At 38.3% G+C, this 14,323-nt stretch overlaps 2 protein-coding genes across 3 annotated transcripts; one reads left to right on the top strand and one right to left on the bottom strand.

The window, feature by feature from the left end:
• Positions 1-233: 233 nt before the first annotated feature.
• Positions 234-5,994, bottom strand: zgc:113363 (uncharacterized protein LOC791449 homolog). The gene is made up of 5 exons (XM_057357022.1): positions 5,453-5,994; positions 3,737-3,887; positions 3,511-3,657; positions 3,188-3,421; positions 234-1,193 (listed from the first exon to the last, which is right to left on the bottom strand). Exons 2-5 carry the CDS (start codon positions 3,858-3,860, stop codon positions 931-933), a joined length of 768 nt encoding a protein of 255 aa, XP_057213005.1. The 5' UTR covers positions 3,861-3,887; positions 5,453-5,994; the 3' UTR covers positions 234-930.
• A 218-nt stretch (positions 5,995-6,212) lies between these two features.
• Positions 6,213-13,982, top strand: cxxc1a (CXXC finger protein 1a). Of its 2 annotated transcripts, XM_057356570.1 has the most exons (15): positions 6,213-6,393; positions 6,874-6,983; positions 7,072-7,172; positions 7,254-7,381; positions 7,988-8,143; positions 8,413-8,562; positions 9,729-9,836; positions 9,919-10,106; positions 10,195-10,402; positions 10,508-10,615; positions 10,748-10,797; positions 12,455-12,551; positions 12,646-12,798; positions 13,109-13,256; positions 13,340-13,982. In XM_057356570.1, exons 1-14 carry the CDS (start codon positions 6,391-6,393, stop codon positions 13,253-13,255), a joined length of 1,707 nt encoding a protein of 568 aa, XP_057212553.1. In that variant the 5' UTR covers positions 6,213-6,390; the 3' UTR covers position 13,256; positions 13,340-13,982. The 2 variants fall into 2 exon arrangements, with proteins under 2 accessions (XP_057212553.1, XP_057212554.1); XM_057356571.1 differs by lacking the exon at positions 7,988-8,143.
• The last annotated feature ends 341 nt before the right edge of the window (positions 13,983-14,323 follow it).

Genomic DNA, 14,323 nt, shown 5'->3' with positions numbered 1-14,323 from the left:
GGCAGGAGGTTCAACATCAGCAATCTCTCTACAGAGCGGTGCCCGCTATCTAAACAGCAGACCAGGCCGTGGGCAGAGTCATCTGGAGAGAGACTGTGAAATTCAACATGCCCAGAGGAATATGTAAGGGCTTTCGACTCCTGCCCGGTTAGTTTTGCATCAGCACCCACTGAAGATAAGACTGCAGAATGGAAAAACACAAAGAATCTCAACTGTATTTGAACAAGATGACTTTAATACAAAACTGTAGCTATTGCAGATTGAAAACGCGCTTGATCCTGTTATACAGAACATGTTCCAGGAACTCATTCTCAAAACCATAAACATTTCGGTTTGAAAATATCACAGTGAATCAAGATTGTTAATGTAGTAAAAGGGCATTTCTTAAAGCTTACATGCACACAAGTACAGTATGTAACCAAAAAGTATTCATGTCACAATTTTTCTTGAGAGCAATCATTTGACACTAAGCTTCCGGGAAGTAAACAAAGTCATTATTTCCTCCAAAACATTTGATGTCTAAAGAAAATAAAACCTGTTTCATTCTGTGTCGGGCTGGACGTAGCTGGTGGTGGCGGCTGAATGCTTTTCACTTGATCTCTGTTACCTTCCCATTTCCAGACATTTTCGGTCGCAAAATAAATGGGTGACAAACGTGACAGTGAATTTCTAAAATAGTCGCAGCAAATAAAGACTTTGATGTTCTGAATTCACACCATGGGTGGAGGCGATGTTGCCAGGATGCTTAAACAAAGCAATGACTTAAAAGTGCATCGTCAGATTTTGTTCGAAGCAGCAAATTCATCCTTTCCACTAAATAAATACAAAATGCATAACAACAGAACATGAGCAAAGTCAGCATTCGTCCGTTGTCAGTTTGTTTATAAAGTCTTATGAGCACTCGATATCCTTCTGTCGGCTGGTTTAGTTCTAGGTTGGGAAACAGATAGAGCAGCATTCCAAACAGATCTCCAGACACTCGGACGACTGACAGCAATCCTCCAGTATCCCACAATTCAACAGCGCAGAGCAGGTGTCCTCACCGCAGCACGCACAGAGTCCACCGGAGGCGGCTTCTCCACAGCAGCAGAGAGCATCACACTCCAGACCACAGGCCAAACACTGAGCCACCACAGAACAACACGACATCACCTCACAGAACAGACACGCCAGTATACAGTGTGCACAGCAATCTGAAAACAAATCACAGACACTTTTAAACGCCCAGCGAAACATTGTCTGTTGCGTCTCATTTAAATATCAACTTGGTCTCAGATGTTGCTCTTAAAGGGACAGTTCACCCAAAAATGAAAATCCTGTCATCATTTACTCACCCTCTTGTCATTTCAAACCTTTCTTCCGCAGAACACAAAAGAAGATATTTTGAAGAAAGTTGGTGAAAGAACAGCGCTGCTACCCATTCACTTCTATTGTAGTGGACACAAAACCAATGCAAGTGAACGGGTGCAGGTTTACAGCATTCTTCGAAATATCTTCTTTTGTGTTCTGCAGACGAAAGAAAGTCATACAGTTTTGACATGACAAGAGGGTGATGAAAATGAAGACAGAATTTTTATTTTTGGGTGAACTGTCACTTTAAAATTGCTTATTGGTAAAATAAACCTAGAAACAAATGAGGCAATTATGGAGGTGTAAAATGAATGTAAATCATCTGAATTTGGGTCAATTTGATGAGAAATGTTTGAGTTCATTTTGAGATCTTTTGATTGCACACTTGACAAATCTGAGCTCAGTTTGTGACATCGTTGAGATCTCTTCTGAAACTCTAACGTAGACATTTGTGAGATTTCTGACTCTTTTTCTCAGGAGAAATATCTGAGACACAGATGAGACTTAAGCAAATGTTTCCTTGTGCCCTCATCTTTTCTCATTGATTTCTAGGAGAAATAATCGAAATATTGAAGATCTCATCTTTGAAAAGAAAACATCTTTTCTTTCTACATTTATTTTACAACTCTACACTAATAATGTATTTGTTTCTATTTTACCCTCCTAAGCAGGTTACGAGAAACATCAGAAACTAATGATACTGATACATTAATGAAACATACTGTAAATTCTATGTAAATTTGAAATTAAAATTGCTGTCACTGTGTAGGTCTGTTCTAAACATTTTGCAGTTTCTCAATTCTGTTGTTTCACACGTTTATGTTGTTATATTTCTTCTTTAAAAACAGCGGTTTGACCTTTCTGACATCATATCTATAGGAGTGACACAACACTGCCACGGAAAAATATATAGAGAAATTTTACTATTTACAGGTATGTGTTTATGTAAAATGAGCATTTTTGTTTCATTCTGTGAACTACTAACAATATTTCTCCCACATTTCAAACTAAAATATTGTTTCTATTTGAATTTATCTGCAGAAAAGAAAATAACAGAAAAGCCATTTTTTCAGACCTCAAATACTGCAAAGAAACAAGTTCATATTCACTTTTAAGTGAATTATTATTTCGTATTTATTTTGGAAAAGTTCAAAAATATATTTTTTAAATGTGATAACCTGGATTTTTATCACGGTTTTCATGTGTCTTGTCATGCTGTCAGTCTTTCACATTACTCTTAGATGACTTTATGTCACTTGTTTCGGTTGAAATTCAACAGGCACTGGACTGAAATGACCACAATACATCTAGAAATGCTGATTAAATGAACATTTGGAACGCTCTCTTCATTTTCCCCGTGGCTGTATCTAAAGGTCTAAATGATCATGTCCCACACTCTTTTATCACCACATTGAACCCTTGAAGAATATTTTTTGCGAGTTCGGTCATGGAACCGAAATGTGTGACCTAACGGAAAGAGTTATCAAACGCTGACGTAGAGGACCCATTAAACACATGAAGATAAATCCACAGGCTTGTTTTACTGCTGCTGTGAGATAAGAGCAAGCGCTGAATTTACTAACAGTCCTGCGGGTGGAGGTCTCGTGTGTGTGTGTCTTGTTTTATACCCCGGTGGGGACCTGAACCTGAATACACACCAACTCATGGGGACTCGTGTCACAAAAAAGCTTATAAATCATACAGAACAATATTTTTTGAAAGTTTTCTATGATCTTTAGGTTTAGGGAATAAAATATACAGTTTGTACAGTATAAAAATCATTACATGGACTGTCCCCACGGAGATAATAAACCAGACATGTGTGTGTTTGAAGTACCATCTCCTGCGACTCTTTGTATCTGAGAGGCGTCGCCTTTAAAGCTTTTCTGGCTATTGGAGGTGGACGGCGTGTGTTTTTTGTGCCGGTGTCTGTGTCCGTCGCACTTTGCATGTCCGTTGCACGTCTGTGACGTTGTTGTGCGAGTTTTGGTTCTTCCTGACGGTGGCGTGCACACGACAGCAGATCCATTGATGACCGAAGAAGGAATGCCGTTGGGAAGATTTGACTTTTCTGAGTGATGCGATACGTATTATTAGTATTCATACAGTACAAACAAATATAAGGTATTTATATTTTTGTTCAACTGTGAATCTGGTAACCTTTCTCTATTCTGTGTGAAATTGTAGGTATATGGTCTGGAAGCAGTAAAGCATCATCACTGGTTATGACAGCGTCTGTTAGAGACTCGCTGCTATCTCCATGATCCAGGTTACGGTCAGCGCAGAGCGTCTCTGCTGACGCAGGACCTGTCAATCAATCAAAGAGCCTCAGATAAGATTATACTCTTAAGTAAACTTTTAAATGTCTCTTAAATATCTTTCTCACCCGTCATCTCTTGAGGTTTTCCAGTGGCCGGTGGTTGTGCTGTGTGGACATAAGTTGAATTCTCCAGGGTCGTGACTCTGTGCTGTGTGCTGTCCCGCCCTTCATCCTGCTGCTGGACATCCATCGCTTCTGTCTCCTGTTGAGACTAACTCTGATGAGAGAGAACAATCGTTATTGCTAAGAGGTTGCTCTTTTCTAGCTCAGGAGATTTTATTGGGTTTTTAGTTGTGTTTCATTTAAGTATCAACTTCGTCTCGGATGTTTCTCATAAACCTGCTTAGGAGAAATAAAAACAGAAACAAATAAAGCAATAGATAAACTGTTTTACGTGTGGATGTGTAGAATGAATGTAGATTGTAGAGGTGAAATCATCTGGATTTGGGTAAATGTGATGAGAAATGTTCGAGATCTTCAATCATATTGATTGCAGACTTGACAAATCTGAGCTCAGTACTGAAAATCTAATGAAAGATTTCCCTTTCTCTCGGGAGAAATGTCTAAGATGCAGGAAACTTATACGGTTTCATTTATATCTAGGATAAATATTTGAGATATTAAAGAAATCTCATGTGTGTTTTTTTTCTTTCTTATGTGATGGACAATGCCGAACCAAATATGAATCAGATCAGCGCTCATTCTACAAACATTTGACATCAGAATCAAGAATTCCAGTAAGGCATTTAATAAACACAAACAAAAGCATCAATTAATACGTTGGAACTGTTTGAAACAACATAATAACACATAATACCTTGAGACAGCTTTGCCATCATTTCACTTAAACATGAAAAGTATTTGTTTACGTGTTTTGTTGTGTCATTGCTGTATTTATTGTGAGCTGTACTGGTTTGGGAAAGTGACTAATGTGATAGGGATGTGATTAATCACACTGCCCCGCTGAATCACAGAGGACTGAAAATATCACCAAAGCCCTAAGCTCATGATCAGGAGTCATAACAAACACTTTCTGGGGTTTCTTTGATCTTTAGTTTAACATTCACGACACTTGTGTTTCAAAAAACGATTAAAAAAGGAACAAAATGTGCCTTTTGTCTAAATTAACTGTTTTTTTAAGCGTTTAAGACATTTAAAGAGCCCATAAGGCGACATTTGGATGTCCATTTTTTACAGTGCATCCAATCGTAGGCTACACACACATTTCATATTTTTTGTATACTTTTTTTAGAAATAAAATAAATAATGCCTCTAACACAAGGCTGAGATGGACAACATGTCTCACAGAGAAAAACAGGGAATAAATGCTTTTTTGTACATTAATTTAAGACTTGAATATCACTTTTATTTGCAATATGTACATGTTATATTGCTGTAAACTAACAATTAAAACACTTAGTGTAACACTTTATAAGATAAATATTTATAGTATTTGTTTCATATAAAGTCATATTTTAATGTTAATAAAGTTACATAGTAAGCAACATGTTTAAAAGAATAAAAGGTTTTAAAAATAAGAAATAAATGCAGAGTAATTCATTGTAAGACGACAAACGTCAAAATAAAACATTTACGTTTTCGCCCTATACAACCGTTTTGTGGCTATTTAAAATGATTAAATTCACGGTGCAAATGTTGCTGGCCAAAATTAACCACGGTTTATTAGCAAGAATGGAAGTCATAAATTCTACATTTGCACTTAAAAACTTGATAAAGAAACTTAGATAACATATATTACATAAAGCTGAATTGAAGTCTTACCTTAACTCGAATAAATCCAGTCTTGGACCGAGGAAGATTAAATTCACTTTTATTTTGAATGAACTGTTGCTTTTGTTGTTCCTCTCTGCGAGCGCGTGCTGCATCTGCTTTGAAGCGGGTGCGTGTGTTTGGAGCTCATGCGCGTGTGTGCGCGCGCTCGCAAGACATCCTTCCTGCACTGCTGAGAATCAACAACTTAAAACATCAATATCTTTTATTCTCTTTCCATCCGCAATCAATTTGACTTGACTTGCAATAACTATCGTTTTCTAATGTTGTGTATTTTATACTTAGCAGTGCTGTAAGCCTATGTTCTATTCCGTGTAGAAGAGTTCAAGAAAGTTTGTTTTAATGTACTGTGTACACGGTATTTGATGGAAAAATACTCAAGTCCAGACGCCATACCTTAGCTATATTATTTCACTTAATGTTGCCTATTAAAAAGTAGCCTACCTGTTTTCGCAAAATAATAAAACAAGGTTAGTAAAAAACAGAGCAATGAGTAAAGAGAGATTCTTGACCAGAGTACCAGTATTTATTTAGATTAAAAATTGAGCAAATTAAAAGTTGCAATTAATATAAATAAATACTAAAAGACTACGTAAAGGAGACGATAGCTGTGTTCCAAATGACATACTATGCACTGTGCACTCAACCATGTAGTGTGTGAATTTTAGAAGGGTAGCATCGTATTTTTGCATGCGATTTGTCCAGCAGGTGGCAGCAAATTTAACGGCGTCATTAACCCGTAGACGAAGAATCAGCGGAAGCGGAAGTAACAGTTGTACGGCTCCGCTGTGTAAACAAAAGGAGCGAAATGCTAGGTTTATTACTGCACATATACTAATCACAACTGTTTATTATGTGTCTTTACTTCAGATGTTATTGTTGACTTAGTAATATACTTTAATTTTGGACTTTAACTGGAAAGATCGGCGATGGTAGGTTAAGTGTTTTTGCAGTTAACGTTTGTTTTGCCTCTCACACTGGCCTCTATATAAGATATATAGAGATTCTATGGTACCTCAATATATTATATACAATACAGTGTTGTGTTGAATAAATAATGTAATGTAACGTTACGGGGTAAATGAAAAGACGAATGCTCAAATGTTACAAATAAGTATGCACACTGTATTTAGTAAATAGTGACGTGTGTGTGTTTTGTAGCTCAATTGGTAGAGCATTGCGTTAAATGGCATGAGTTCAATTCCCAGGGAACACAAACTGATGTCTATACCTTGAATGCCTTGAAAAACCATCTGCCAAATGAAATGTATGTGAAGATTTGAACACAGAATAAACTGTCGGCAGGCAAATTGTCACATGCAGAAAACTGTATAACAGTGCAAAGCTTGATGGCCGATGTGTGCATGTCAAAACCATCCCCACATTCTGTTTGTTTGCCTCTTATGTTGCAGGACAGCGAAGTTTCAGACTTTGATCAACCTCCAGGACAAGAGAAGCTGGACAGGAGAAACGCACCCGTGTTTTGTGTTTGTCGCAGACCAGACATCAACTGCTTCATGATGTAAGATGTGTTTTTTTGGGGGGGGGGGGGGGGGGTGCTTGCGTCTGATTGCATCAGATCCTTTTTCTAACTTTTTTCTTTTATATAGTGGTTGTGACAGCTGCAATGAATGGTTTCATGGAGATTGCATTCATATATCAGAGAAGACGGCCAAAACCATCCGTGTCTGGTACTGTGAAAAGTGTCGAAGTAAGAATATTTATTTTGTATTCATTTTTTTTGACACCATAGCATTACGTGCAACTTTACATATATTTGCTTTTGGTCCAGGTAAAGATCCATCCTTGGAGATCAAATATCGTCCCAAGAAAAGCAGAGAAAAAGAACTCGAGCCTGACCGTACAGACAGTCAACCAGACACTCCGGATTTCAAGACAGATGGGCGGCGCGGGTCACGGGTGAGAAACTCTGATTTATAGAAACTGCTCTCTTATTATTGCATTAGAGAATGCGAGTGTGTTGTTAAAGGGGTCATATGGTGCGAACATGTGTTTTTCTGTGTCTTTGGTGTGTTATAAGTTGCCCATGCGTGTATTAGACACGTAAAATTGCAAAAATTAAAGTGTCAGAACAAAAGATGCATTCTGTCTAAAAGCTAATGCTCACCCAGACCTGCCTGAAACGCCTCGTGTAACCACACCCCCACAAATCTACGTCAGTTGGTGGTATGATTGACTAAGACCGCCCAAATGTATACGCAAGTAAGGTGGGCGTACCTGTCAGTACAATTGCTTTGGAACCTGATGTTCCAAATATGGTAAGAGGCGTTACATTTCCCTCACACGCTTGCAGTATTCGACGATGAGCTTTGTAAAAAATTGCGCGTTTCAGAGAGGCAGGGCAAAGAGGAGATACAAACATGCGCGGTATGTGGAAAATACAGCGTTTTTTAACCTTAAATCCTGTATACACCTTACATCTAAAACAAACGATAATATTCGTTTTAGCCGTGTCATATCACCCCTTTAAAGCTCTGAGTTTGGGGATTTGTTTTTCGGCTGCAGATTAAGCGTTCTGCTCGCATGTGTGGAGAATGTGAACCCTGCATGCGCACTGAAGACTGTGGACTATGTGACTTCTGTAAAGACATGAAGAAGTTCGGCGGCCCAAACAGGATCAGGCAGAAATGTCGCCTGAGACAGTGTGAAGTGCGCGCCAGGGTGAGTTTCACCTTTATAACATAGAAAAAAAAAACATTGCGATCGACTTGGAATTCACAAATTTTCATTATATGCGGTTGCTGTGACCCTTGACTTAGGAGTCTAAGTAGTGTAATGTAGTCAGTTTTTAGACATGCTAGATGTATTTACTCTAGGGAAGAAGCTGGCGTTAGGTGTCTTAGATCTGACAATGAGAACTGAATCTGTAATTTTTCAGTTACCAGCCCAGCTCTTTAACCACTATGTCACCCGTTATTGTTTTGTTGCAGAAAATGTTACGAGTAAAGGATGAGGAATATTCCATGTCTAAGGACAGAGACTATCACTATCACGATGGTGAGCTGTCTGAAGACTACAGTGAAAATGAGATGGAGCTCTACCAACAGTACTGTGCCGGCCAGTACGGAGACCACAGCACGGTACAAGCACTCTTTATGTTAACGTCTACTTGGTGGCTGCCTCGGTAATGATTCTGGACAGAATTGCCTATACTTGAATAGGAAAAGCTTTAAACACATACTTCAAATCACCCATAAAATATATCATAACGTTAGTTTCTTTAGCTCAGGGGTCTCATTTATAAACGTTGCGTACCCACAAAACGGGCGCGGAAACGTGCTTACGCCACTTCCACGCAAAGGCTGTGATCTATTAAAAACAAACTTGACAGGAGAATGTGCGCACCTGTAAGCAAACTCTGAACCCTGCGTACGCACATTCTGCAGATACAAATGGTGAGCAGTGTTGGGTAAGTTACTCTGAAAAAGTAATTAATTACTAGTTACTAATTACATATTCAATAGTGTAATTAGATTACTGTAAAAATTACTCTCCAAAAAGTATTTAGTTACTTATTACTAATTACTTTCTATATCCTACATCAACCTTGATTAGTTAAGTGATTCAAGGATAGGCACGAAAGGGCTCTTTTAATTCATTCAAATAAATAATATTAAACTACATAAAGTAGTATTATTAACTGACCAAAGTATTATGTGAGAATTATACATTAAAGCACAGATTTTAAAGTTAGACTTTGAATTTTGATGTCAATTCCACTATTACACACACATATATTACACAAAGTATTTAGTTTAATTACATCAAAAGTAACTGTAATTAAATTACAGAAAAAATAAGAGTAATCCCTTACTTTACTTGTTCAAGGGGAAAGTAATTAAATTACAGTAACTAATTACTTAGTAACTAGTTACACCCAACACTGATGGTGAGTTAGTGAACTCAAGTTAGATTGCAGAAAGTAGCCTAAATGTGAGAAGAACGATTATAAGTATTAATGCCTTACACACATTTAATTTCACGCCGAATTATCACGGTGATTAAATCTGCAGTGTTATTTGCGCTTGTATTGAATTGTTTCATGCACCCTCTTGTAAAATCCGACTCAAATCTTAAATCAAAACGGTAGGGATTGTCGTAAAGACCAAGAGAGGCCAAGGTGATTGCGTCTTTTGATTGAAAGCAAAGACACCAAATTTCTGCCATGTATTTTTTCTGAAAATGGCCATTTCAGAGATGGTTGTGAATGTGATTTCTGAAGGCATAATGTGTGTTTTCTCACCAGGGTTGGAACAGTGACGACGATGACGGTTCGTACTGTGATTCATCCATGAGAAACAGAGCCGTGAAGGTCAAGCATGTGAAAAGAAGAGAAAAGCGATCTGAAAAAAAGGTAAAGATCTACGAGCACCATAAACGCCTGAATCATTGAGTCGTTGTGCTGAAAAGGTCTCTACATTGACTCAATTTGTCAGAAAGAGGAGAGTAAGTCCCGGAAGCACAAACCCAAACAGAAGCACAGGGACAGGGTGAGACACAGCGAGCGGGCAGAGGTTCGAGACAGCGGAGGGGCCAGACAGTGTCTCGGACCCGGATGTGTTGAAGCTGCACGTGTCAACTCCAAATACTGCTCTGACAGCTGCGGTAGGAAGCTTGCTGCCAAGTAAGACAGGAAATAAACCAATCCACATTATAAACCCTTAAGAGATTAGACAGATTCTGATCATTCCTGTATTTTATTTTCTTGCTAGCCGCATCTGTGAGATCTTGCCGCAGCGCATTCAGCAGTGGCAGCAGAGCCCGTGCATCGCCGAGGAACAGGGGAAGAAACTTCTGGAGCGCATTCGCCGCGAGCAACAGGCGGCTCGCATGAGACTCACTGAAATGGAGAAACGGTTTCACGAGCTGGAGGGCATCATCGCCAAAGCCAAGCAGCAGGTCGTACAGCATGATGAAGAGGTGAGAGGTCATCGCCATGACAACCATCACATCTAAATTCAACGCACGAGACGTTCAGATTTTCTGATTTTGACACTCCTCGTTTTTTATTTTTGTTTCTAAAAGGTGAATGAGGGTGATGATGACACAGATTTGCAAATCTTCTGTGTGTCCTGCAGTCACCCGGTGAACCCCAAGGTGGCGCTGCGTCACATGGAAAGGTGCTACGCCAAGGTGAGTAGACTTTTTTCGTAAATCATGCTACCTTTCAACAGTATTAACAGTAAACTATAAAGTTGACTTTAAGAATGATTTGTTTTACATGCTGTTAATCATATCTACATGTTTCGTTGTCCCTTTAACCAGTATGAGAGTCAAACATCATTTGGCTCCATGTATCCCACACGTATAGAAGGGTAAGTTTACGTGATCACCTCTATATTATTCATAAACATTAATTAAGGTTTCGATACCTTTACTGTAAAATGAAGTAATATCTCTATGTTTGAAAGCTGTGACATGAAGAACACATTTTACTTTCAGAATGTGACATTTGAGAGTTAAACATAATACTGATTATAGAGGGTATGCATGTGACGTCACTTTCCCACGTGAACACGCTTCCTTGAGTGGCAAAACACTCAGCAAAATGGCTCCTTAACAATATCAGGAAATGCAATTCCGCGCAACATATCAGTGTCCAAGGACACTTGTTTCCTTTGTAAGTCGTAAGGATCACCGCCAAGTCCAACTGCTTTTAATTTCAGCAAATAATTGCGTGTTCTAGTCCCGGTTTATTTGTTTCGCCTATTGAAAGCAGCCGTTTTGCTGCGTGTTTTACCAATCACACCGTGTCTACACCGTGCGCGACATGACAAAAGACATTAGAAACGCATTCGAACCCATTATATTTTTATTTGGTCCACACTGGATGTGACACGAGCTGTGTTTCTGAATTCACCCCCTATCTCCTATATAGTGCACCATATCTGGTGTCCACCATTTTGTAGTGTTGTCCAAGTTCTGTGTGAACAACTCATTCCCTACATTCGTTCACTACTTTTTACCCACAATGCACTCTGATTTTGAGTGTACATCCGACTCGCTCACTCACTATTTCCCATGATACAATGCGAATCAACCGCCTGATTAGAATCAGCTGGAGGAGAGTGACCGTTAATGCCACGAATGTATGTTTATACACTTGTGTGTTTGTTCTTGTTGACAGTTATTTTCTACTTTTGAGAATAAACAGATTAAATGAACGTTATATACAATAGTGTTTTATTTTAAATATATACAAGTATTTAATGTAATACATGTAATAGTAAATAAACGTGGCAAACAGTTGTTCCCTTTATTATAAACTAATACAATAAACGTGACAAATAATGTGAAAATGAATTTGACCATTTTACAAAACAATCCATAAAGCCACACAGGTGTAATATGAGCGTTATGACGAATGTCCGCGACAGTACTGTCAGAAGCAGGATATATTACGTCACTGTCCGAAATTTCTTCCCCATATAGTGGACTATTTAGAATTCGCTATATAGGGAATAGTGAATGAGTGAACAAGTGAGCAAATTCAGACGCAGCTACGCTGTCAAGGGAACGTGTCCTGGCACTCAAGGGGGCTTGTCCTGGCGTGTTCACGATGGGAAAGTGACGTCAATTCGCACCCTCTATTGATCGACACAATTTGATTGACAGGACTTGATTTTATCCATTGCAAATTGATTGGATCATTAAAAGTGGTCAGGACCATGGTTAGACGCTAGTTTGTGAAATACTGTGGCAGATGAATCGTGCACAATAATACCAGGAATGTTTACGTTTTTTAGTTTAGTTCCAAAACCCCTTTAGGTCATTACACTTTTGCCTTGTGTGTATACAAAAATTGTTGTCAGTTGAACAAAATAATATAAAATAATAATTAAAGACGGCATGAAATCAAAATTGAAAAAAATTAATATGATTTTTACTTCCGTTTTATGCCGACTTTAATAATAATAAGATACTATATTTCAGTCTAATGTTATATGTTGGGGTTTTTCTTCTTTTGTATAGTGCTACGCGGCTCTTTTGTGATGTTTACAATCCACAGAGTAAAACCTATTGCAAGAGGTTACAGGTTCTCTGTCCAGAGCACTCCAGAGACCCAAAGGTTACATGTTCAGTTAATTCAAAAGAAAGATCTATATTGCATTGATTTTAAGAACCTTTTTGAGAAAGTTATTCTTAAATGTTGGACTTTGCAGGTCCCTGCAGATGAAGTCTGTGGTTGTCCACTGGTCCGTGATGTATTTGAGCCCACCGGTGAGTACTGCAGGGTGTCCAAACGCAAGTGTAACAAACACTACTGCTGGGAGAAACTCCGCAGGGCTGAAGTGGACCTTGAGCGAGTCAGAGTGGTCAGTGCATCTCTTACCTGCAATTCTGTCACCATCATAATACACCATCAGATGTTGTGCCAAACGCATCAAGCTTCATGACACAAAAGCACATTATAAGTATTATTACAAAAATCCATATGAGTCATTTGATATTTAAGTCATATGGGGTTGAAACCATCTAACCAAGTGTGAGTTTTTTTATTTTTGGGTGAACTGTGACACGTTTCAATGGCGTTTAGTACTATTGATGTAATTGTACATGATTTAGACGTGCTTTTTTGCGTTTCACATTTCTGAACAGATGTAAAACTTTTGTCTCCTTCTTCAGTGGTACAAGTTGGATGAATTGTTCGAGCAGGAACGCAACGTAAGAACAGCCATGACAAATCGTGCTGGTCTCATGGCCCTCATGCTTCACCAGACCATTCAACATGACCCCATTACCACAGACCTGAGAACCAGCAAGGACAGATAAGGTTATTTTTATTCCATTTTATTTTCTTATCTGTGAAACCATGAAAACCCCCTTTTAACCAAATGGTCCGTTTTTGTTTTACAGAGTTGAATGGACAATTGCTGTGGAAGTTGTATCATCATTTTGAAGAAATGTCGGTCCTCATGTTTTAGCAGTTGTTTGATCAATGAAACTGTAACTTTTATGTAACATTAATGTAATCTTAAGAGACACTTCACCCAAAAATTAAAATACTGTCATGAATTACTCACTCTCTAGTTGTACCAAATCTGTATAAATTTCTTTGTTCTGATGAACGCAGAGAAAGAAATTTGGAAGAATGCTTATAACCAGACAGATTTTGCCCCCCGTTGACTAGCATAGTAGGAAAAAAACAATGGCAGTCAAAAGTGCCCCAGGATTGTTTGCTGTCCTACATTCTTCAAAATGTCTTGTGCGTTCAACAGAACAAAAAAATGATGAAGTAAATTTTCCTACTAAGGGAGTCAATGGGGGGCAAAATCTGTTTGGTTAAAAGCATTCTTCCAAATATCTTTCTCTGTGTTCATCAGAACAAAGACATTTATACAGATTTGGAACAACTCGAAGGTGAGTAAATGAGGACAGAATTTTCATTTTTGGGTGAAGTATCCCTTTAACACAGTGCTGTAACCGAACATTTGTTCTTTTAGACTTTGTATTAATCTAATAAGTGTATTTGTGCATTAAAATTAAACTATGAACTATATTGCAACTTTATTTAGTAGTTGGTAAGGTATTCTGCTGGTTTGTCGACTGCAGGTCTCGTGCTTCAACGTTGTTGTTGTAGCGCGCTCTGGTGGTTTGGGGACTGTGAACTATTGTGAACCTTATCCACAAAGTTTGTTTGTAAACACGAGGCCTACTACGATTTTCTTGTAGTAATATCTAAATATTAATAGTAGACGTTTATAAAAATGTAGATATTTTACGCTGTGCGTGTTTTGCTCTTGCCGCACGTGAATCTGGCCTCTTTTTTCTGAGGTGAGGAAATGGTTGAAAGTAACAAAAGGAATATCTGATTAGGATTAGTTATATGAATGCACAAAT

This window comes from Triplophysa rosa, linkage group LG17 (genome assembly GCF_024868665.1).
Source record: "Triplophysa rosa linkage group LG17, Trosa_1v2, whole genome shotgun sequence".
Classification (NCBI taxonomy): domain Eukaryota; kingdom Metazoa; phylum Chordata; class Actinopteri; order Cypriniformes; family Nemacheilidae; genus Triplophysa; species Triplophysa rosa.
This window is presented reverse-complemented; position numbering and strand designations above follow the sequence as displayed.

Coding starts and splice junctions, on each gene's coding strand:
- cxxc1a (XM_057356570.1), top strand. Junction 7,382..7,987: donor ATGGGCGGCGCGGGTCACGG/GTGAGAAACTCT, acceptor TTTCGGCTGCAG/ATTAAGCGTTCTGCTCGCAT. Junction 12,799..13,108: donor ACCTTGAGCGAGTCAGAGTG/GTCAGTGCATCT, acceptor CTCCTTCTTCAG/TGGTACAAGTTGGATGAATT.
- zgc:113363 (XM_057357022.1), bottom strand. CDS start 3,860: ATGGATGTCCAGCAGCAGGATGAAGGGCGGGACAGCACACAGCACAGA. Junction 3,658..3,736: donor AAAACCTCAAGAGATGACGG/GTGAGAAAGATA, acceptor ATTGATTGACAG/GTCCTGCGTCAGCAGAGACG. Junction 3,422..3,510: donor TTCACACAGAATAGAGAAAG/GTTACCAGATTC, acceptor CGCATCACTCAG/AAAAGTCAAATCTTCCCAAC.